The 23,129-nt window shown below is 37.1% G+C and overlaps 1 protein-coding gene across 2 annotated transcripts in view; it reads right to left on the reverse strand.

Annotated features, from left to right (window-relative positions):
• The window catches only part of FAT1 (FAT atypical cadherin 1), a 102,137-nt gene that overhangs the window by 23,517 nt on the left and 55,491 nt on the right, over positions 1-23,129 (reverse strand). Inside the window, exons 6-12 of one of the 2 annotated variants that reach the window (XM_035897794.1) lie at positions 21,546-21,614; positions 19,442-19,581; positions 10,461-10,736; positions 10,032-10,242; positions 3,440-7,507; positions 2,596-2,792; positions 1,043-1,196 (exon numbers count right to left, since the gene is read on the reverse strand). In XM_035897794.1, the coding sequence (XP_035753687.1) occupies positions 1,043-1,196; positions 2,596-2,792; positions 3,440-7,507; positions 10,032-10,242; positions 10,461-10,736; positions 19,442-19,581; positions 21,546-21,614 (5,115 nt within the window). The remainder of the gene's footprint in view (positions 1-1,042; positions 1,197-2,595; positions 2,793-3,439; positions 7,508-10,031; positions 10,243-10,460; positions 10,737-19,441; positions 19,582-21,545; positions 21,615-23,129) is intronic. The other variant, XM_009642424.2, reaches the window with a different exon arrangement.

Raw genomic sequence — 23,129 nt, forward strand, 5'->3', positions numbered from 1 at the left:
CCTGGGCTGTTTAGTTGTGTTCCTTCCACAACTATTGAGCTAACTCTCCTCCTCTAACATTCAATGAGTAGACAGAGCTAGTCACGCTATCAACTTGCTGCTACAGACAAACCTATAGAAATCTAACGCATACTGTCTTTCCAACATGACAGAAAATGCTATGACAGACACAATACGTAGCCACTGTCTCCTTTTAACCAATTCAAAAAAGTATTCTGAAATATTATTTATGAGTATTCTAGCCCAAACAATTCTGAATTTATGTAATGACATGCTAGTACCGCACACAGGTGACATTCAAAGTCAAAAACACCCCATGAAGTAAGATCCTTCTAATTTATTTTGCCGCTGAAGTATTCTAATTTCCTTCTCCATATTTCCACTATATCTTTGCATTTATCTTACTTAAATTTTTCTATATTGTTTACTACTCCTTTCCTACTGCTTCTCTACTGCAGCCTGCAGACCACAAGATTTTGGCATTAGCTTTAACCTATATTACAATCCAGAAGACACGAATGCCATGAAAACCAAAGTCAAGCAAGTTAAAAGTTAATCTCATTTATATAACGTTGCCAATAAAACTGGAGGCACTTTTGCTGTTTGCTATGGAAATGAAATTTGTTGCTCCATCTAACCTCATCCCATTTAATACGCCAAACAAAATGATGGCAAAGAGAATCTGAATGAAGATATTTTCAGTTTATAAACCATTATTGCTACAATGAATATAAAAAGTACAAGATTTATAGCATACTTTTACTCCAGTCACTTCAGCATAGAAGTTTCTGGCTTTGGGGCAATTACCCCATTTATTCTTTAGTTCCTCATATTAAAATACTTGCCTTTGCCCTGACTTCTATTCAATATATTATTAGTATTTGTGTAGTAGAAACTCACATTTTAAACAGCTATAGAATAAACTAGCCCTTAATGGAAAGCTTAAAGCACTGACATTTATGTATGTCTTAATGTAATAGCAAAACGTTTTATAAAATGAAGTGATGATTGGAATTTTGTATAGTGTATAAAGCCTTATTACCTGAGTCTGGAGTGAGTCTGAATTTTTCTGCTCCTGTGCCATGCAGTGTGTAAGTAATTTCTGCATTAGAACGAATATCTGCATCTGTAGCAGATACCTGCAGTATCAGTTTGCCAGGAAGGGCATCCTCAGGAACAGAATCAGCATACAACGCCTACAAGATTAAAAGTTACACTGAAAGACTAAACATAGGAAGTAAGTAGAGCTTGGAAAGAGAAAAGTAAGAAGGAACAATGGACGAGATAATATCCTGTTTGAATGTTTGGTAACATAGGAAGTGAACTAGAGGATAAAATACCTGAAACTTAATGAAAAGAACTTATGATTTTCTAATTAATTACCTCACATTTATTAGATTATTCAGAAAGATAATTAATACTGCAACCATAGGGACTCTTGAGTATCACTGCATAGCTAAGAACTCTAAACATTTGTAACTGATTAAATGATAATTAAATGCACTTCCAAAACAGGAGCTAGAAATTTTTGGTAATTTCATTTTTTGTAGATCATCTTTTCTAGGTCTGACTCAATCTAGAAGAAATTTGTACCTGCCTTTTTGTAATGGCATGAAACTAAATAAAAAACACCCAGAATTTAAAGGCACTAAGCACTCTTACAGCTCATCCATGTCAGGGATGTGCATTAAATTAGAAGGACTGAACCTGGTAACACCCATATTAAAAGAAAAAAAAGGTAAAAACATTGAGTTACCAGTCCGTATATAACTACAATAATTTATATAGAAGTAATCAACATAAACATTGACTAAGAAAAAGAACCAAATCCCCACTGTATACTTGATCCTTCCCAGAACAAGAAAAGAGTTTGCCCTTCCACCCAGTGTCATCAAATCTGTGTTCAACAACACAGCTATGAAAATCCAAATGTGCTAAAGCAAAAAAGAAACCAACCCAACCAAACCCCTCCCTTGACTATGAAGAGCCAGGGCTTTCTCATAAGGCAACTGTACATCTTGCAGGGCCCACCTTTCTGGCTTTTTTTCCATTCTTTATTTTTCATGGTTTTGCAGACTATCAAATTTGATAAAGTAGACTGCTTTGTAAAAATAAAAACATTTATGGATTACAAGTTTTTGGTGCTGTTGACTGCAACTGCAGGATAATATTCCAGTCTTTTCAACTCTTTCATCACAGGAAATGCACAAATACATCAACTGAGTGATGGTATGCGGCCTTCTTTAAGACTTTGCTTCTTTCAGAAAACAGAGCATATAAACTACGATGGCTGCAACTTAAAACAATTCCTTTTAGAAAAGTAGGCATTAACACAGGAGAAATCTACTACAATTCTCATACTCAAATACCCATTGAGTGTTAAAATTACATCAATGAATTGTTTTCTGATTTTTATTTAAGAAACCTGTCCATGAAATAACTATTCTTTGATAGCATTCTATCTTAATAGTCCAAATTTCTGTTGCCAACATAATTTGTTACCTTTTTGTCAGTTTCCTGAGAAACAATTTTAGAGAAAGTTCACATTTTATACATGGAAGCAACTGGACATGGAAGATACAAGATTGTGCCTACCTTTTCGCAAACAGGGCTATTATCATTAGCATCAAGAACTTTAACCTCCACCACAGCTTTAGTTGCAAAGGTCCCATCAGTAGCTGTAATATTTAGAAGGTAATTATCCTTTTCTTCCCTGTCCAGAGGCTTTTTGACATAGACCTTCCATTCATTCTGTATATTTTCAATAGCAAACTGTCCCAAGGGATCACCTCCTGAAATACGAAAAGAAACAAAGAAAGAGAGAGATTGCCGCTATTACTCTATCAACATTAAGTTAGAGCTAAAGAGAAAAAATGTAAACGCAAATAAGCAGCCCTTCTGTGGCTTTAGAGGGAAATAGCTTCATTTTCCAGGTAGAAATAGTCAGTAAACACTCATACAACAAATTTAACTGCAGCAAATAAAATCTATAAAAATTAATGTAGAAATTCATGTAGCATTATAGATAACATGATATCAAGATATATGCTAAATAACAAAAACAATAAAGTAGTCCACTGGAAATTAATAGTCTATTATTTTGTGAAATTTCTTTTGTTTGTTCTTCAACTACATCACTAATTTCAGTCTAAATATATTTTTAAAATAAAATTTGATACATAAGTAGGTATAGTATTTGATACAAATGTAGGAAAGCATTTTAAGCAAGGCAAACATGAAACGGAAAGCCAAAGACCTGTTTTCTAAACCTCTTTTCTTCCCCCCTGAAGTTTTTAATATTCACATTAAGACACACACATTCTTTCTTTGAAGCTCTACGGTTTCTAATACTTTTCAATAATTTGGAAGGTTTAGTTATATCTCACATAATTCCAGGACCACTTAAATGATTATTCTGACATTACTCAAAAAGATTTACCTGTAATGTAATAAGAGACTTGTCTATTGGCTTCTTCTGTATCAGCATCAGTTGTACTCAAGATGGCAATTACCCCACCAGGAGGGTCATCCTCACTGACTGTTCCTTTATATATCTCTGCAGTAAAGCGTGGAGGATTGTCATTCACATCTGTAACAGTAACTTCAACCACAGCCATAGAAGACAGCTGAATTTTTTCACCCCGATCAGATGCAACCACCGTGATTTTGTATTTGTCTCGTTCCTCATGGTCGAGTTCTCTGAGAGTGGTAATCCAGCCAGTTTCCATGTTTATGGCAAAAGACTCTATAATGTCTAGTTCTTGAGCAGGATCCAAGCTGTAAGTAACCTGCCCATTGAGTCCTGAATCTAAGTCAGTTCCTTTAACCTGGATGACTCTTGTTCCAGCTGGCATGTTTTCTACAATGAATGCTTCATATGGATTGGACTCCAAGACTGGTTTGTTATCGTTTGCATCTTTTACCTGAATGCTTACCTCTACTGAGGAAACAACATTATAATCTTCATTTGCATACTGTGCTCGAACTGAGAACTGGTACCATTTAGTTGTTTCATGATCAAGATTCTTCTCGAGCTTCAACTCTCCAGTCTGTCGGTCAATCACAAAAAAATCATCTCTATTGCTTTCAGGAGTGTTCCCTTTAATGAGACTATACACTAAAGTCTGATTATGCTCTGCTTTGATAACATCTATCTCAGTCCCAATTGGAATGTCCTCAGACACTGTGTAAGAATAAAATGGCTCTGAAAATTTTGGAAGAGGCAATTCTGGTGGGAGTATTCTAGCATAGACAGGAACAACTGACTCTTTTTTGGGGGATCCACCATCAACTGCTCTAACAAAGAAGGTCAGAAACTCATTTTCCAAACCAATTAAGCTTTCTTTTGTAGTAATTATACCAGACAATGAATCAATTTCTAAATTCTCTTTAACATTTTCAGACTCTGCTTCAATAGTGTATGTGATGTCTGCATTTGTACCCTCATCAGCATCAGATGCCCAGACTTTAATGACAGAAGTACCCCGTGGAACATCAGATCCAATATTTACTTCATACTCTGTTGCTCGGAATTGAGGAGCATTATCATTGTCATCTGTAAGTATGACATTAACAGTACAGAAAGCAACTTTTCCTCCTGAATCTTTGGCCATTAAACTAATGGCAATTACTTTTTCTGCTTGTGTTTCACGGTCAAGCTTTTTGGAGGTGAATATCTGCCCTCTCTCATTTGTATAAAATCTGTCTTGGGCAAAGTCATTCACAATGTGGTAAGTGATGTGGCCATAAGTACCAGAATCTTCATCTGTTGCTTTAACTTCAGTCACCAGAGTATTCAACGGAGCATTTTCAGCTAGTTCAACCTCATATTCATTCTGGCTGAAAACAGGACTGTGCATATTGGCACTAGTTACAGTTATATGGACTTGGGCTGAGCTTCTGAAGACCCCATCAGAAACAGACACGTTAAGATTATAATGTGACTTTAGGGACTGTCTGCGTAGGTTTGAGATGGTGATAATGCCAGTTTTACTATTAATTACAAAATTCTTTTGGTCATTGCCTGTCAGAATGGAGTACTCCAGCTTGTCAACATCTGAACTATCTGCATCTGAGGCTTGCACACATGTCACAAAATGCCCTCGGGGAGCCAGTTCACTAATTTTAGCTTCATAAAGCAATTGGTTAAAGAGAGGGGGGTTATCATTGATATCAGTTACATCAACAATTACAAGAGTATCACTACTCAAGGGCAGCATGCCACCATCTATGGCCCTTATTAGTAACCTGTGTTGTTTAATCTGTTCATAGTCCAAAGTTCTTGCTGTAAGAATGAGTCCAGTGCTGCTGTCTACGTGGAAGTAGTCATGACTTTCGCTATTATCCTCAATCAACTGATAGGAAATCCCCCTGTTTGTTCCAGAATCGGCGTCTGTAGCGCTCACATGTACAACAGATGTTCCAATGACAGACGCCTCAGAAAGGGTTGCGGTGTAAGACTGCTCTGTAAACACAGGAGGATTATCATTGATGTCTTCCACTATTATGTCTACAAACACATCAGCATGAGCCCCAGTTAAGGAGTCTGTTGCTCGAATACTCAGTTTGTAGGCTGGGTGGGACTCAAAGTCAAGAGGGGCAACAACATTTACAACTCCAGTGTTGAAGTTGATAGTGAACTGATTGAAAGGGTCTCCATCTGTGATGCTGTAAAACACCTTAAGTCCTTCTGGGCTGTTTGCTTGTACATGTACCACAGGACTATGGAGCTGAATGTTTTCGGGTATCTCTGCACTGTAGAAAGGCTTTTCAAAAACTGGCATAGCTTTACTCATAACCGTAATGGGGACTACAACTTCAGCAGAAAAAGCAGGGTCTCCTCCATCTTTTGCCACCACGGTGACCAGATACTCCTTATTTAGCGTGTCTGGTTCAAACTTCTTCTTCAGTGAGATTTCACCAGTGGGATCGATTTGGAAATGTTCATGGTGTTCTTTGAGATAGTAATGCACCTCTCCATTTCTGCCTGTATCTTTATCTACTGCAGTGACACGTCGAATAACATGGCCTACTTCAGAGTCTACTTTAACGACAGCGTAATATGGAAGATTGACAAAAAATGGAGCATTATCATTTACGTCTTCCACTGTGACTTTAACTACAATGTGTGCAACAACTGATGGTTTATATTCCTCTGTCACTTCTATGACCACATCAAAAGATTCTTGCTGTTCACGATCAAATGGTATTCCTGTTGTTGAAAGGACTCCTGAAGTTGGGCTTACTTTAAATCTGCTGTCTGGATTTAGAATATGGTAAAACAAAGGCTCATTTATTTGATTCCCTACAGCAGTAACAACAGCTATTGTTTTTGCCTCTGTGGAATTCTCCTGCACTGTTGCAGAGTAAGAACTCTGTGTGAACTTCAGCTGGCTTGCTTTGCTTTCTTTCACATTAATTTTTACAGATGCAGTGCTTGCAAATCTGCCATCAGATGCTCTCACTGTTAATTCATATCTGCTTCTTAACTGAGTTGTATTTTGTACTGTTATATCTCCAGTCTTAGGGTTTATTGAAAATTTTTCTCCAATGTTGCCTTCAATAATGGAATAAATTAATTGCGAAAAAATGCCTGAATCAGCATCGGTAGCATTTACGCTGATGACTTTCACGCCTTTATAGGTTGGAACCAAAATGGTTGTCTCATACAACTCTCTTGAAAACACAGGAGGGCAATCATTGATGTCAATTACATAAATAGTAACATTAGCTGCATATTCTGCATATAAACGTGGTATCCCTGTATCATGTACTTGCACTGAAAAGTGGAAAATATTTGTCTCCTCGTAGTCCAGACTCATTACTGTCCGAATGGCACCAGTGCTAGAATCAATGGCAAAATACTTGCGGACAGATGGTTCAACAATTTGATAAACAAGAAGAGCATTAGACTCTTTATCGGCATCTGTAGCTCGAATTACTAATGGGATATTCTTGTCAGTCAGAACCACGCTGTTAATTGAAGCTGATTCACTGATGAGTCCTGTATATTCAACCTGCATAAAAATTGGAGCATTGTCATTCTCATCCCGAAGATGTACCAAAACGGTTGCATTAGTGGACAAGCCAGCCATGTTTGTTCCTTGCACAGTTAAAGTGTAAAAAGGCAAAGTTTCAAAATCAAGTATCTTCTGAGAAACGATGACACCCGAGTTTGGGTTGATAGCGAAGGCATCACCTATATTACCATCTTTTATTTCATAAACTACAGAAGACTGACTGTATGCTGTAACCATTCCAACAAAACTGCCAATGCTGGCACTTTCACTGATTTCTGTAGAGTATTCTTTGGCTGTGAATTTTGGCGAGGCATTATCAGAAACCGTAACAAATATATGCACAGAGGTCACTTCATTCATTGGAGGATCTCCTTTATCTGTAGCTTTTACCATCAGGTTGTATTCTTCCTGGTTACTACGATCTAATTCCTTTGCAATTTTAATTATACCCAAAATGGGATCTATAAAGAAGGAATTTCCAATATTCCCTGTGAAGAACAAGAAAAGTCATTAAGGAAGAGGTATACAGAACTTAAAGGATGATTGCTTACATAGCTACATACTAAAAGAGATCACATAATGAGAATACAGAGAATATTAAAGTTTCTTAGTTTTATTTAACAAACATTTCTTAGCCTCTCTGGAAAGCCTTCTGTAATCAAGAGTTAGCACTAATTCTAAGTTTACTTGTGGAAACACAGCATAAAACATAGCTAGCAAAGCCATCCAAGCCTTGAAAATAAATGCAAAAAATTTGTTTCATTTTCCATTAAAAAAACTTAAAAAGATAGCAAGTATTTTACAAGTTTCAACATTATAAATTATGTATTGTCTTCAAATTATCTTTGTCATTGAGTTCATGTTTAAGCCAACTTAAATATCTGCTGAAGCTGAATGAAAATTATATTCAGAATTTAGTATTAGTGGAATACAAGTTACATTTTGTGATCTAAAATAACCAGACTGCTTAGAAAAAAAGAAGTGTTTTAATGAATTCACACTTGTGAATCTTAATTGCTTATGCAAGTATTGTTTAAATCACTGCTTCAAAATTAATCTTTCTGAATTGGATCAATAGTTATCTCTCTCCTAACTTCCTATTAATACATAGGCAAGTTATTCCCGGGGAGAGTATTAGGAAAAAAAATACTACCTGCTGAGGATTACCAGCTGCCATTTGATAAACACTTGTTTTCTTTATATTTTCAAATATATAGCTGAACTACATGGCATACAATATTCAGCTCATGTACTGAATATGGTAAAATTTAACACTTTACTTCCTTAAAAAACTAAATTACTAAAGCCATGTTCTCAGCATGGAAAAAATTCATTAAGTACTTCTGAAGTATGCACACAAGTAGGCAAGAGGGGGTTTTTTTGTGGTTTTTTGTTTGGCTTTTTTAGTGGAGGCTCTAAACACAGTGGCATTCTTAGAATATCCCATTACAAATCTAAGCAGCCATTACAAACATTTAAGGAATGTTCCTTCCATATGCTTACAACATCAATTATAAAGCTTTAACCTCCCAGTAGATCACAGTCCTGTACAACAAACCTAAGAAAATCTTACATTTACTCCTACAAAAAGCTAGAAGAAAGGAAGGTAACAGGGTGTAACTTCATTCTAGACAACACACATACACTTTTTTTTCTTGCCATTCATAAAACAAGCACTACTGAAATGGGAAAGGCAAGAGAAAAGTTCCATGGGCAGTAGTGTCCTCCTTAGTAACAAGGTCTTATCTCTTCATATAACAGAAAACAAACATATATTTTAAGCAACTCATGAGACAAATACATTCTTCTTCAGAGTATCATAATCACAGCTTCCTTTTAATACAGTGTTAAAGTATGTTTTCATATCAAAATAACACTTTGGGGGAAGGAATGGAAAATATTTACAGTAAACAATTCCTATGAATCACAAAGCAACTTATGTCAAATAAAAAAAAAGCATTTGCACATACCACCTTGCATGCAACGGTAACTGAATAACTTTTTACCAACTGTTCTCTTTAATATACAGTGTCTTATGATTGTTACTGGGATTTATATTTTAAATTACTTTCTACCTTGAAAGTACTGCACATAGGTAACAAAATTTAAATAACTTTTCTTCCCAGTCATAGTGCCTAAATAGTTCAGGACCTTGGTAATGGCAGGCTTGTATCTAGATTTAATGGACTGAACCAAAACTCACTTCCATCTGGTAAGTGAACTCAGTCAATGTCATCCTGTTTTCTATTATTCAAAATTGCCATCAGTTGAATTGCATTGTTATAGGCAAGTTCAGAAAGATACTCTGACATTAAAAATAAGCAGAGTTCTTCTCTGGCCTGCAGTCTGAAAGGAGCCTTAATGCCAAATTGACCAGCTCCTGAAGAGTTTCTTACATATTTTATTGAGCTAGAACAGCAGTCCCACTATCTAAAATCAGCCAGAGGGAACCATGCAAAGCAACCCTTTCTTGCTACATCTATCAGAAAGTTTAACTTAAAAACTGGGACTATTTAGTGGTTAAGTATATGGGTATTTGTAAGTTATTTTTGAGCTCCTTTCTTTCACACTGTGTTAAACATGAAAGCACTTGTCTCAGGCTCTTACTCTTTTCATCAAATCCTTGCTTTGCCTATGCCACAAAGTATAACTTACATTATCAGAGAAAAGTTGGGGGTTTTTCTCAATCTGAATTTAATGCTTCTGTAATTTCTAATGACCACACCCCTCTCAAGGGTTTAAATGTAGCTTTTTCTTCTACTACTACTACTAAAATGTTCTAAATGTATCTAAATGTTAATATAAATAGCTAAGGGAGGGAGGTGAATATTTGTCATTGTTGGGGTTTTTTTAAATGCTGAGGTCATATCTTCAATACATCTCACAGAATATGACACGCACACCTGTACTGCCCCCTTTTTTACAGCAATTTTTTTACATGTCTACAGTGGTAAAAAAGTATCAGCATGCATTGTTTCAAAATAAACTGAAGATGTAAGAAAGTCAATCTACCTGATTCAATAGAGTACACAATTTCTGCATTTTTTCCTTTGTCCTTATCTAATGCTGTAACCTGGAGTACTGCTGATCCAACAGCTGCTGACTCATACACCCGTCCTTCATAGGAAGAGCTGGTGAACCATGGAGCATGATCATTTGTGTCACTAACATTAATGATGATTCTAGCATAGTTGCGCTTTACAGGAACATCTTGATCTCGAACCTGAAACAGTTAGCACATTACAGTAATTAACACTGTTATTTCAGTAGTTCATCAAATATTAGTAATACTTCACGGTTCAAACTGTACCAGTCACAGACACAAAGGCTGCATACAAATTAAACATACAAATAAATGTTTGAATTTAGGGGACAAATAAAAAAGACATTTCAAAAGATCTGTTTGTTATTGACCACAGAAGAAATTTTGCGTTTATTTACCATTACTGTGAGAATATGCTGGTTCATGGTCTCATGATCCAATTTTTCTGAAGTATAGAGAGAGCCAGTTCCAGGGTCCAGACGAAATTTTTTAAGACTGATGGGATCAGTGCTGCCCTGCATAGTATAAATCAGTTTGTTCTTCTCATCTCTGTCTGTGGCACTGACTTGCAGAATTTCTGTCTCCGGTATGGTGTCTTCAGGTATAACAACCTCATATTTTGAAGCAGAAAACTGAGGCCTGTGATTATTTGTGTCTATAACTTTGATGTACACCTGAAATGATACAATGGGAAGGGGAAAGCATTGATGATATTTGGGAAACAGAGATGAAGAGAGTATTTAATTAAAAATCAGACCATAATACTGAAATAATTCCACTGCAAGACACATTTTTTTTTTCAGGGAAGGGGAGAGGTCTAAGAGGTATAGGGAAGAAGAATCTCACTAAACCCAAATCTGCCTCACCTTCCCCAAAGTCAAACCAGAAATCTACATGATCAAAAATGCCTTAGGGAAGATACCTTAAAGGGAATGAAAAGGAATTCCTTAGTAATTCTGGAATTAAAAAAAAAAAAAAAAAAAAAAAAAAATCAATATAGATCCTAGGTTCTTTTTATTTGTGCAAATTTGGAATTTCAAGCACTGTTTTCTAAGGCAGCAGATGCACTGTAATCCTCCCTACTCTCACACGGGAACAATCCTCTTTTGGCTCCTTATATTTCCAAGCCTAGGCAAGAACGGAAAAGTGGTGGAATTCCCACAAAAGTATATTATTTCAAAGAAGCACAGTTATTACTTGCTCTTCTTCAGCAATGTAGCACAATCTCAGCATAGGTCACCAACACAATTTCTCTGAAATTACAGTTATATTAACTTCGATGCTTCAGATTGCATTTTCCCACCGAAGTTCAGCTGGGTTTGCCTACGTGCTATAAAAGTAATGCTCTCTTTGAATAATAATGTCTAGTGGAACCATGCAAGATCCCTACACCCCCATTGCCTTTCACAGCACTGAACTCTTACATAAAAAGGGTAAGACGCTCAGCCACCATCTTGTTCAACAGTGGTAACAAATGAGTAACAGTAGCACAGAGGACTTGGCAGGTGGACAGCAAAGCTCCAAGAACACATGGCTAAATTCAAGTTCTTTATGTGCTGCACATACAGCCACGCTTTTAGCCACCCAAAGCTTAGCTGCTTCATATAAATTAGTTAAGTGCCATCAACAGGTGTTTAAAGTACATATGTATGGCATCATAAGTGGGTTATATTGCTCTTTGAAGATACTTACTGCTTTCCATTGATACCTGGTGGAGTCTACAGATATAACTTAGACAAGGTACCAAACTGCATGTAGTAGAAACAAGATGACATGAACCCTGATGGTGGTAAATAATAAGGAAATGCCACACATCTTGCTACAGGAAAACTCCCTCAACTTCAACCTTTCATAATTGGCATCTTATGTTAAAACTTGTACCAAGGAAAAACTGGTATTAAATGGATCAACAGGAGTCATACCAATTCCTAAAATATTTATTTCAGATGCAAGTGTATTATCCCAGGTTGCAACTTCTACCTAAGCTCCAATACAATGAGTTCTTCCTAATGGCAAATTTTCGTACAGGCTGAAAACATTTAAATAACTTCCAGACAGACATGGGCAGTCCTTGGGTATACTCTAAAATGCTACCAAGAGTTTAGGAGACTGTTAGAAGGATTTTCTTCTAAGTAATAACAGAAAGACTTTAAGTAATGAAGTCCTGCACCAACCCTGAAGGCACCACAGAGCAAGACTGATTAAAGGAAGCGAGAATCTGGGAACACAAAGAACTGGGCATGGAACTTGGGATAACTTTGCATAATAACATAGGAAAGTCCTCCCAAAACGTGGGATATTGCCCACTCTGGTAGCTGAAATAACTGCCACCAGAAAGGCTATTTTCACTGAGAATTTCACTTGGATAATAAAAAGGAACAGACAAGCATATAAAAGGGAATATAGGAACAGAGTGGAAGATGGCAAATGTGGAATCTCGAGAGTCAGAAGCCAGATACAGAATAAAAAAACAGGTAAGGAATAAAAGAGTTTTAAGTTTATTTGAAACTGTGAAACAAACTGTAGGTAAGCAAGATCACCAGGAAATATAAAGACCAATTAAGGAGGAGGAAAGCCCGTCCCAGATTACAATTTTGCCTCAGTCTTATTCACCAAGAACAATAGGGAGCATGACCCCTCACAAAAGAAAATAAAAATGAGACACTGGCAAAGCAGCGGTGCTGCAATAAGCTGCTTAGCAGAAACAAATCACCAACACAAAATGTTTCAGGGGAACAAAATAAAAATAAAAAATTAGATGGCAATCCTCCTAATGTAACACACGCTGTTAACAATACTGAGCTCCACCTCCAGACAGCTGGGGCAGGGAGGGGGGCATGTGCATGTATGTGGGCACACCCCAGTGTCCAAGCACACACACAAGCCTCTTCGCTTTTTTTAATAGATGCAGTCCTAGGTGTTGCAGGTCAGTGAGCCCTAATCCAATATATAGTAATTTTACATAGGAAGTTTTTACTGTTTGGAACAGTCTGTTAGGATGGATACAAACTATCACTGCACAGGAAAACACTGCCTCCCACAATCTATTAGATTCCTCAGAAAATGGAAGAAACACAAAATAAACTAATCATTTGGCACATTGATAAAATCCCTTGCAAGATTTTGTGATGGAAGCTGAGTTTGTTTTTGTCAAGAACTGATTAAAGAAAGGAAACAAAGAGTTGGAATAAATATTGATTTTTGGTAGAGAGAAAAATTTATGGTAGGTGACCTAGGATACCTATTAGGTCAAGTTTTTAAATATATTCACTAATAAATTAAATTGAAAAATGAAAAGCAAGAATGAAAAGAATATGACACGAAACATGGTATTTTTTAGATTGCCTTGATTAGAGAGGATGTAATAAAGCAACAAAAGCGCAGTTGTTGGTTTCTTCTTAAATTCTGTATAAATAAAATACATTTTAATGCATCTTGGAAGGAGAAATACAGAAGGGTCCAATACGGTCACTTACATAGCATTTCAGTAAAAACACCTGCTCACTGGACACTAGTGCTCAGGAAAATGAAACCAAATGAAGATGACCAACAAATTAAAAAAAATGCAGAAAAACCCAACCCTCAATACACATCAAACTATACAAAAACCTTCTGTATAAATAAAAGGTTAAAATACTATACAGAATTACAACACTTTAATTAATGGACACTGTTTTCTAAATGACCGTGTCAACAATTTTTTTATTTAATACCCACCCCTGACAGTTTATTAAGTTGAGAGTCAGAAAAATGGTAAGTGAAAAGATAAAGTGTCAAATTTGATTAATTTAAATAATTTCCCCCTCAAATGAGGAAATATAGAAACTTAGGTCAAAACCAGAGGTGAGAAGGAATGCAACTCCAGAGCAACTGTGTTAGATGAATCTTTGGAGCAGAAGACATGGCCACCTGTGCCACTGGTAGTACACAAAATGAATACAGGAAAACAGCATTTCTAGAATGAAGCACCACAAAAAACTGTGCAAAGTACCTAGTTAAATGCCAGGAATGTAGTGACTGTGAAACCAGCATTGGTACCTGCAACACAAACCACATAGCCAATGAACCAGCTTAACTGAGAAGTGATCTGTTGATCATACTATCTAAAGGACACAGCATCAGCTTCCCCTGGGGTTAGCTAGTGAAGCAGTTAAAATAACCTTACCACTAAAAACATGAGAAGACATTTTCCAGAAGGCTACTGTTGGGCCGAGCACATGAGGGGATAACGCATCAAAATGTGCAGCACTATTAAATATGAATTATTAACAAAAATATTACTAAGGAATAACCATAATGACTTAGTTGCCCTGAGTGGCTTGCTCAGGTATTCCATTACTTGTCAAATTACTTGCTCAGGCATGGTGTTTTTCTCCATACTGGTAAACACACCTACAAATACACAATTTGATTTATTAGTGCAACCATTTTAAATGTACCTAAAATCAAAAGTTTATCTTTGACTCAAGTGAAAGGTGTTTTATCTACATACTCACTCACTGATGTTGTTACTTAATGGCCCTCCGCAGATTCTGCTGGACAAGCATAATGTGAATTGATGGGCAACCTTATTGTAACTTGCCTAACTGCATGCTGGGCTGCTTTGATAAGGGGAGCAGCAGGCAGGGGGCAAGGAATTATTCCCCTCTGTTTGGCACTCTCTGGTGGGACTGTAGGTCTACTTCAGTTTTGGTCCCTGCAGTCCAAAACAGATCTTGACAAACTGAAACGAACATCGTGAAGGGCCGCTGGCAAATCAGTGGGGATCTAAAAGCTCTCTATCCACCGTGTAAAGGGAGGGCTGCAGGAAGGAGAGCCAGACTCTTTTCAGAGGTGCACAGTGAAAGGACAAGAGCCAACACTCGCAAGCTCCAATAAGGGAAACAACAGCTAGACATTATTTTCAAGGAGGGTTGTTAAACACTAATGCGAAAGGATGCCCAAGGAAGAGGTGGCGCCCCCCTCATCCCAGGCACTTTGAACCTGACAAGTCCCTGAACAACTTGATCCAACTCTGCAATTTGCTCTGCTTTGAGCAGGAGTCTTAACTAGATGAACTCCAGGGGCTCCTTCCAATCTGAATTATTAAATAAATGTACTAAGGAAATCCTACCTTCAAGACAGGGATTCTTACCGATGCTAAGTGACAGGTGCTAGATGTGCAATCTCCCTTTAAATGTAAGGGGACCAAATTTTCATGTAAACTGTTAAAGCCTTCAAATTAAATGAAAGGCAATTGTGAGTGCAATTTTAAAGACCTATGCAGAAAAACATGTGTTTGTGCACCTGAGAACAAAATACATGAAGAGCTTGTGTTATTCTAAAGTAACATGTATAACAATAAAAACAGCTATTGACCATTTCTCAATGAAATGGTAAGATTAAATTCAAGTCAAATATACAATCTCTTAAGAAAGAAGCTGCATATTAAAGAGGCACACTATAGAAAAGTTTGACATCAACAGACCATAATGTGATCTCTGAAACAAAATGGTCTGGAGCTAAAGAAACTTTACTCAATTTGCAAAGCCATGCAAGGGCTGTGCTGCACAGCTGCCCTCTACTCACAGATCTCACTGAGAGCAATGTAACCTGGTTATACAGACAGAGAACAAAGCAGCTCAGGATTATTTAGGGGAAGGGCTTGAAATCTATTCATTATTTGCCAGATGAAACCTAAATTTGCATAGGAATGCATTGATTACTAATAAGTTATAGAGGAGATGTGTGCCATTGACAAAACACACTCAGTGCATAATATTTAAACAAGATGTTCCTTTGGATTGTTTTAATCTAATCTTTCATTTGCTGATTCCATATGGAGTTTAAAATTTCCTCCTCTCTCCATTCATAATTACATTACAGCTACATTGACGCGTTTATAATCATTTTCCTAAACAAAAAATTATGTTCTAAAATGTCTCTGTGGAGCAGTGTGGTAATCGCAAGCAAAAATGCACATTTAATCAATGAAGAGTATTCTATCCTTCATTCCCAAAGCATAATATCCATATAAATTTTGCATAAAGTAAGATTAAATATATTAAATTCTGCAACAGCACAGCAATAGGTAAAATGCTGCAATTAGCTTTAAACCATCTTAAGTATTACTTCCAGTAAAAAAAATTGATAGACATAGCAACAACTGGAAGTGGCTACAGCTAGAAACAGGATTTTTTTTTTTTTTTTTCCTTTCTTTCTGTTTTCCCCCCAAAAAGCAACTCAATAGTTCATATATTGCTACTTACAGCCTATGAATAACCTTTTCAATTTCAGGCCAAAACATAATCCAAAACCATTAGTACACTGATTTGGTTTTTTAATGATATTCCTTCCTAGTGTGACGCTAGTCATCTCTAACATCATCTGTCAAACACCACTACTGTGGGCCTGGAATGTGTTTGTCCTTGTTTTGCATCATGCATTTGGCATTTAGATGCATGCAAAATTCTAATAGCCTCCACGCCTACTGCTGCTGCATTTTTCAAAAAAGCTATTTAACTGAAGTCCTGAAAGAGTCAAATGCTCTACAGATGTTAATGGCCTGAGGCCAGCAAATGCCTTCTAGTTCAAAGTCAGATTCAATACACTGCTTTTACGCAATAAGATTGCATTTCTCGTCCCCCTCCCCAATGTCTTGAAAATGTCATTTCCTTTTTCAAATTAAATGTAAAATTACTTAATCTGCTGTTAATCAAGGTCTGTTAAATTGTTTACTGTATTTCCAATGTTTACAGCAATTACTTTGTAAGCTAAAAGCTGTGTACGGCATATTGTTGTTCCTAATGTATGCACTCAGCATTCAGAATTTCTTTTGCTTTTAACTGTTTATCATCTCTTAGAAGAATTCAACACCACATCAACACTCAAATTTTCATCATCATCAGCAGCAGTGAGTAATGGAATTTACACACTGGCAGCCACACCTTCAACTTTCATTTCATGTCAACATTTTTAATTCTCCTGAAGTTAAGCCTCATCCGAAATGCATCTCTCAATGATAGTCCTGAGGGCTATGTTAACAGATCAGTCCATTTGGGTGGGCCGGGAGTTACGGGGGAGATAAAAGCATCAGTTAAAATCAGGAGTCTGTTCATGCACCAACAGTTGCAGAGTTTGAACTAATCCAAGCTCCTCAATCTATATACCACAGTAACGTGAGACTCAAACAGCAACAGCGTAACTTGTGCTTATCCCACAAGAGGGGAAAAAGGAAGACAATGTAAAGGAAGTCTTTGTGCTCTCTTGTAACAGAAACCACAACCTCTGCTCCTGCCAACTCTAGCTCAGAGGGGAAAGACACGAAAGACAATCATAAAAAAGGAATCACAGAAATAAGAGACAATGCATTTGAGACTACAACTCCAATTCTTCTGCAGAAGACTGCTGTGGTAAATGTTTACAATGTTCACTCAGCTTTATGAAATGCTAAAATAACAAATTCATTTAAAGAAGTTCGACAAAAGCGACACTGTGCACTTCTGAGAAGAACTAAATGAATTGCATAACCCAGAGGAAGAGAAGGGGTGAGGGTTAAAGTATTTTTGTGACCTTCCAATTCTTGGTTGTTCCAGAAGACAAAGCAGATTATGGTTCAACTGTCACAGCTCAGGACGCCTGCATAAATTCAGCTATATAAGCAGCAGCACGGGATAGAATATCTGCAGTCATCGAGACCACAAATTCAGTCCCCAGGCTACCCCCCAACACACTCTGCATGGTGGCATTTTTAACTGCATTCTCGGAGGTGGAGCTGGGGGGGTGGTGAGGGAAGTGTGTATGGAAAGCCTCTTGCTGTCTTTCCATCTTTCCTGGCAAAACAAGTTATCTTTTAGTTAGATTTGGGGTTCTTTTTTTTTTTTTTCCCCAAACTATTCATACCTTCTATCCAGCATTGTGTAATCGATAGAAATGAATCTGCTCTGTATTTTTACTTCAGCTAGGCAGGATTCTTCAAACCTTTTATGGTAGTTATCAGCACCAGCAACAATGGCACCACAGCTATGACAGCAGCAAGTTTTGACTGGGTGACATCTTGCTGTGTTTGGAGATTCACCGTCTAGAACATCACTCACAATTGTCACCATTAAAGGAAAAGGCAGCTCTCAAAGGAAACTGCTAACCTTGCAATCTTCTGCTATCAAATGTAGTTTGTTTGACCTATCAAGCCTCCAGACATGCATTCAGCTCAATAAAGATTCTGTTTTAAATCCTAAACTTTGGCAAGAAACATCTTTACCTCTGGCTGAAAGGAGGAAGACAACATATAAGACATTAGAAAAGGCAACAGAAAAACATACATACTGCACAGAAGTTGAACAACAAGAAATTGTGTTTATAACACAGATTTCCATGTACAGAAAAGACACTTACTGCTCTTTAAGTTCCTGAGAGGTAGGTCAATGACAGCGTTAGCAACACAGACACATCACTGTCCCAATCCAACAGTCTTAAATCAGTAAATAAATACTTTCCTTTCTATCTGGAAGAAGAGTGGAGCTCACGGCTCCATGCACACCAACCTCAACTAAAACTTACTTCCAAATATATTCAGATTCTGGGCTGGGGGAAGAAACTAGATGGGAAAAACAGGAGGGATATACATCACAACCTACTTAACTACAAGTTATTTCCAGTAGTGTCACAAAAGTGTCACTGCTACCTTAAAGTGAACTTAGTAGCCCAGCTGCAAAGAACTGCCACCACCATGGAGCCTTAGTAAAGAGGTAATTTCAAAAAAATTCAGTTTGTCCAAGATTGTTGCTTTTTAGAGACTGACAATCTCTACCCTCCACCGAAGCAAAAAGAAAGTACTCAGGAAGATACACAGAGATGTTATCATCTAAACCTTGTTTCTATATGCACACCATGCAGACGGAGCAGCTCAGTTTCATAAAATCGGACATTGTACAATTTGTCATCGACAGATCTTGGGGGGGGTGGGAACCAAACAACCTTACAATGGTGGTCTTGTAAATTTTGAGCTAAGTAATCATATTATTTGGCGATTTTGGGGGAGGTGGATAAAGAGGGGTAATTCAGATAAGAAGTATTAATCCTTTTCTTGTGAGTAAATCATGCATGAAAGGGCTTAGTTTGTTTTCATTTACTCAGCTAATGTAGGAACATGATATAACTTTAAAAGCTGCTGACTATAGCAATAGTAACACACAATCTTCCACCTGTACTGCCAAACAACATGGCTCTATGAATACTGGAATCCACTTCTATTTATTTTTTTTTGACACAGTCCCTAATTTATATAAACCATATTCATTGTCCCGGATGAAAAAAATGGTAAGGAGAAAATGCCACACCCTCTCCAACCCCCAGCTACAAACTCCTTCTTCTGTAAGTGTTTAATTAGAAAGTCCATTACCTGAGTGCTGATAGATCTTGTTCCATCTGTTGCTTCTACCGTCAAGTTGTAATTTGATTTCTGTTCTGCATCAAGAGGTCTAGCGACAATGATAGTTCCAGTGCCCTTGTCCACATCAAATCGACTGTCATAGTTGCCACCTTGTTCAGGAAATTGGGAGAGGAAGAAGTTCATAAAACACAGCACCATTGCATTATTTTCATGTATGATCATGTTCTCATCTTCAGATGCTTAATGAAGGTGGAACTATGTACACATATACTTATATATACACACTTATTTTAAACCCTTTGGTTTTTTCCAGTAATGTGATATGCTGCTACTTACAGATATTTAAAACTGATTAGTTTTGGACAAAGCAGATTTGTCTGGCTCATGGAAAGTTAGCAGGTAGATTCTTAGCAAGATTCTCTACTTTTTTAACTGGAATTCAAAGATTCCAAATAACAGGAAACTGAGACTTACTAGGCAAAATATTCTGTGCATAGAATCAGGCTAATTAGTGAAAAATACACTCTTTATCAAAATAAATGCAAATCCCAAATCAGAAATACTGTCAAATTTGCGTCCTTTGGATCAGAGTACAAATTACTATACTCACACACGACTACAGATAAGGTTGAAAAAGCTACAGTACCCTCCACAGGATTCTCATCTCAATGCTGAGTATTTAAAGAACTCACTACCTAACTCCTACTGATACAAGCAGGACTCAGGTGAGTGCTAAATGTTTAAATGCCTAATGTTTAAATATGGCCAAGCTCCTTTTCTGAAGCAAATTATCTTAACTTCCTTTGTGAAACTTTCAAATTATCCTTTGAAATATAGTTAAATAACCATGTAGATCAATAGCTACACTTAGTCATTTAAACATTTAATTGATCATCATCATCATGCCACCCCAAGCAGACTGTCAAGAAAATACAATGTCCATTAAGTCCAAATGTTGTTAGCGATGATAAATACTGCCATTTAACTACAATTGCTTTAGACCTCTCAATAAACTAAAATGGAAGAATCAATTTTTATTTTGGTCAAGCCAGTTCTAGATACGGCAAAACAATTTCTCCTAATTTTGTGCATGTGTTTTTCTAATTATATTTTACAAGGATAGCATTCAGCTATCATGACTGCTTTTTTTTTTTAATGAGTTTTTACATGATATGTTTTGTAAATCACTGAAGGCCTTTTATGAGAAGCCAAGGCTACAAGTGAGAAGGTGAAGTTCCAAAGGTCGCAAATTTATACTTAGAAGAAAGAACAGTAAATACTGAAATGGGCCCCCATTCACATGTAACGAGGATTTCATCTTCAGAAGGTTCCATTGCATGACAGACATACCAGTTTAGGAAAGATGGGCTGGATTCTGCTTCACTGGATTTTAGATATTTGATAATGACAAAGACAAATGTAATTTTCCTAGTTTCACTGAAAGCCAACTCCTCTTACTGGTCCAGCAGCAGTTTCTGTATCACATCAATGGATATAAACTGGGCAGCATGAAAAGCAGCAGCCTTTTTTTTTTTTTTTTAAACAGGTCTACATGAATTTTTTTTAATGGGCTTTGTGCAAGATGTCAGCTTCAAAAAATGAGTCTCTACCTTTTCTTTTATAGCTGGCATGAGATACCATTTTCTCAGATGGCTAGGAGAGGAGAATTTAACGTCTCAATGAAGTCATCTCCATTTTAAGGGAAGAGTAGGGTGAATGGGTATGAACCTGTTAATTCAGTTTCCCTGATATAAGGACAAGCTTTCTAACCAACTTTTTTTCTTCCATATCAAGGAAATCACAAAGGCCTTGCCTAATTTTCATAGTAGTGGTGATATATGGTAATCCGCTGAAGCAGAACTCAACCCAAACTTCTGCATCTGGTACACTGAAAGTGTAACAGCAACAGTTTTGGCCATAGTCAAAACTGGATGCTCTGAATTGATGCTGTATAAATGTAATGATGACAAAACAAAACAAAAACGAACCTGTCACAAATGCAACTGTGAGCACTTTGATTTCCGAAGGGTTAATAAAATAAATATTTTATAAATGTACACTTTCATTTCAGATCTCATAATCTGGTAATAAATTATGTGATCTCAGCAGATACCTTCTGCTGTACAGTTCAGGTCACAAGCCATCTGAAAGATGTAAAATACTTCACTAGCAAGCTTGTCTCCTGGCTCAGCCAAAAAGAAAGAAAGCATGGAAAGCAAGCACAGAACACAAAGGAAAGCTGTCAATCAAATTAATTCATGCTATCAGAAACAGTAAAAGAGGGCAGTAAAGTGGCCACCTGTAAGTGTAGCTGATAACTTCACAACATGATATCAAAATTTCTGAAACACTTTTACTAAGAAAACAGTCAAAATAAAATTGTTTATTTTACAGTGTATGGACAATTTCTGCTCTTTCCCCTTGGAGTTTTATATATGTCTTTCTAAAAATAGCAGGAAAAGATCATCTATTTTCTGTTTTAAGCATACAATAAAAATTATGTAAATGTCCAAACTGTGCTGCATGCTTAGAGGGCGCAAATCAAAACAATACCATCATCAGAATTCTATTCAGTTGTACACACTGTTTGGAGTGCACACCAGTTGAAGTAAACTAAGAAGAGTAATAGAAAAGTACATCCCCAATCTAATTACAAATTTTGCTAATTAAAGACACCAGGAACCACCGTTGCTGTACTCTGTGGAAACTCTCAGTACCTCTGAGGCCTCTTCTATCTACTCCCTTTCATCTCCATGAACCACTCACCTTTTTCCAACAATATCCCCTTATTAACCTTTCCTTTAATGGACTCTTTGGTCTACAGATGTTTCTGTTAATTGTTGACTGTATAACCCTGTTTGAATCAATGCACATGGAACCTTCTCCTCTCTCCTGTCCTCTCAAGTTATTTTTATATTTTCTGGTTTTCTACTCCCACATCTGTGTGTGTGTATATGTTTGGGAGAACAGCAAAAGAGCAGCCTCAGTTCTAAAATACCTCTAATGCAGTGAGCTTTGCCCCTATGAGAATGCAAGGAGGCATCTTGAACTCTTTACTCCCTCTACAAAGTTGTACAGATCCCTAAGCCCTCGGTTTGTGTAAACACAAACACTTTTTATTCAACTATGATCTATTTGGACAGGAACTCTCCACCACCCACCCCACCCTCCAATACATTAGAGAGAACCATTAAAAATTTATGTAAATATTTAATACATTAGAATCATAGAATCGCTTAGGTTGGAAAAGACCTTTAAGATCATCAAGTCCAACCGTTAACCTAGCACTGCTCTGTCCACCACTAAACCATGTCCCTAAGCATCTCGCCTACCCATCTTTTAAACACCTTCAGGGATGGAGACTCAAGCACTTTCCTGGGCAGCCCATTCCAATGCTTGACAACCCTTTCGGTGAAGAAATTTTTCCTAATATCCAGTCTAAACCTCTCCTGGTGCAACTTGAGGCCATTACCTCTTGTACTATCGCTTGTTTCTTGGGAGAAAAGACTGACACCCACCCCGCTACAACCTCCTTTCAGGCAGTTGTAGAGAGCAATAAGGTCACTCCCGAGAGAAATGTTTATCAATATCATCACAGGTTGTTCACGCATGAAGCATGCATGTAGGGAAGAGCTGTGTCTATTCTTATGTGCTTCAAAGTTTTTCCAAGAACACCCTCAAGTACTTGGCATTTATA

This window comes from Egretta garzetta, unplaced genomic scaffold, assembly GCF_000687185.1.
Source record: "Egretta garzetta isolate BGI_Z169 unplaced genomic scaffold, ASM68718v1 scaffold46, whole genome shotgun sequence".
NCBI lineage: Eukaryota > Metazoa > Chordata > Aves > Pelecaniformes > Ardeidae > Egretta > Egretta garzetta.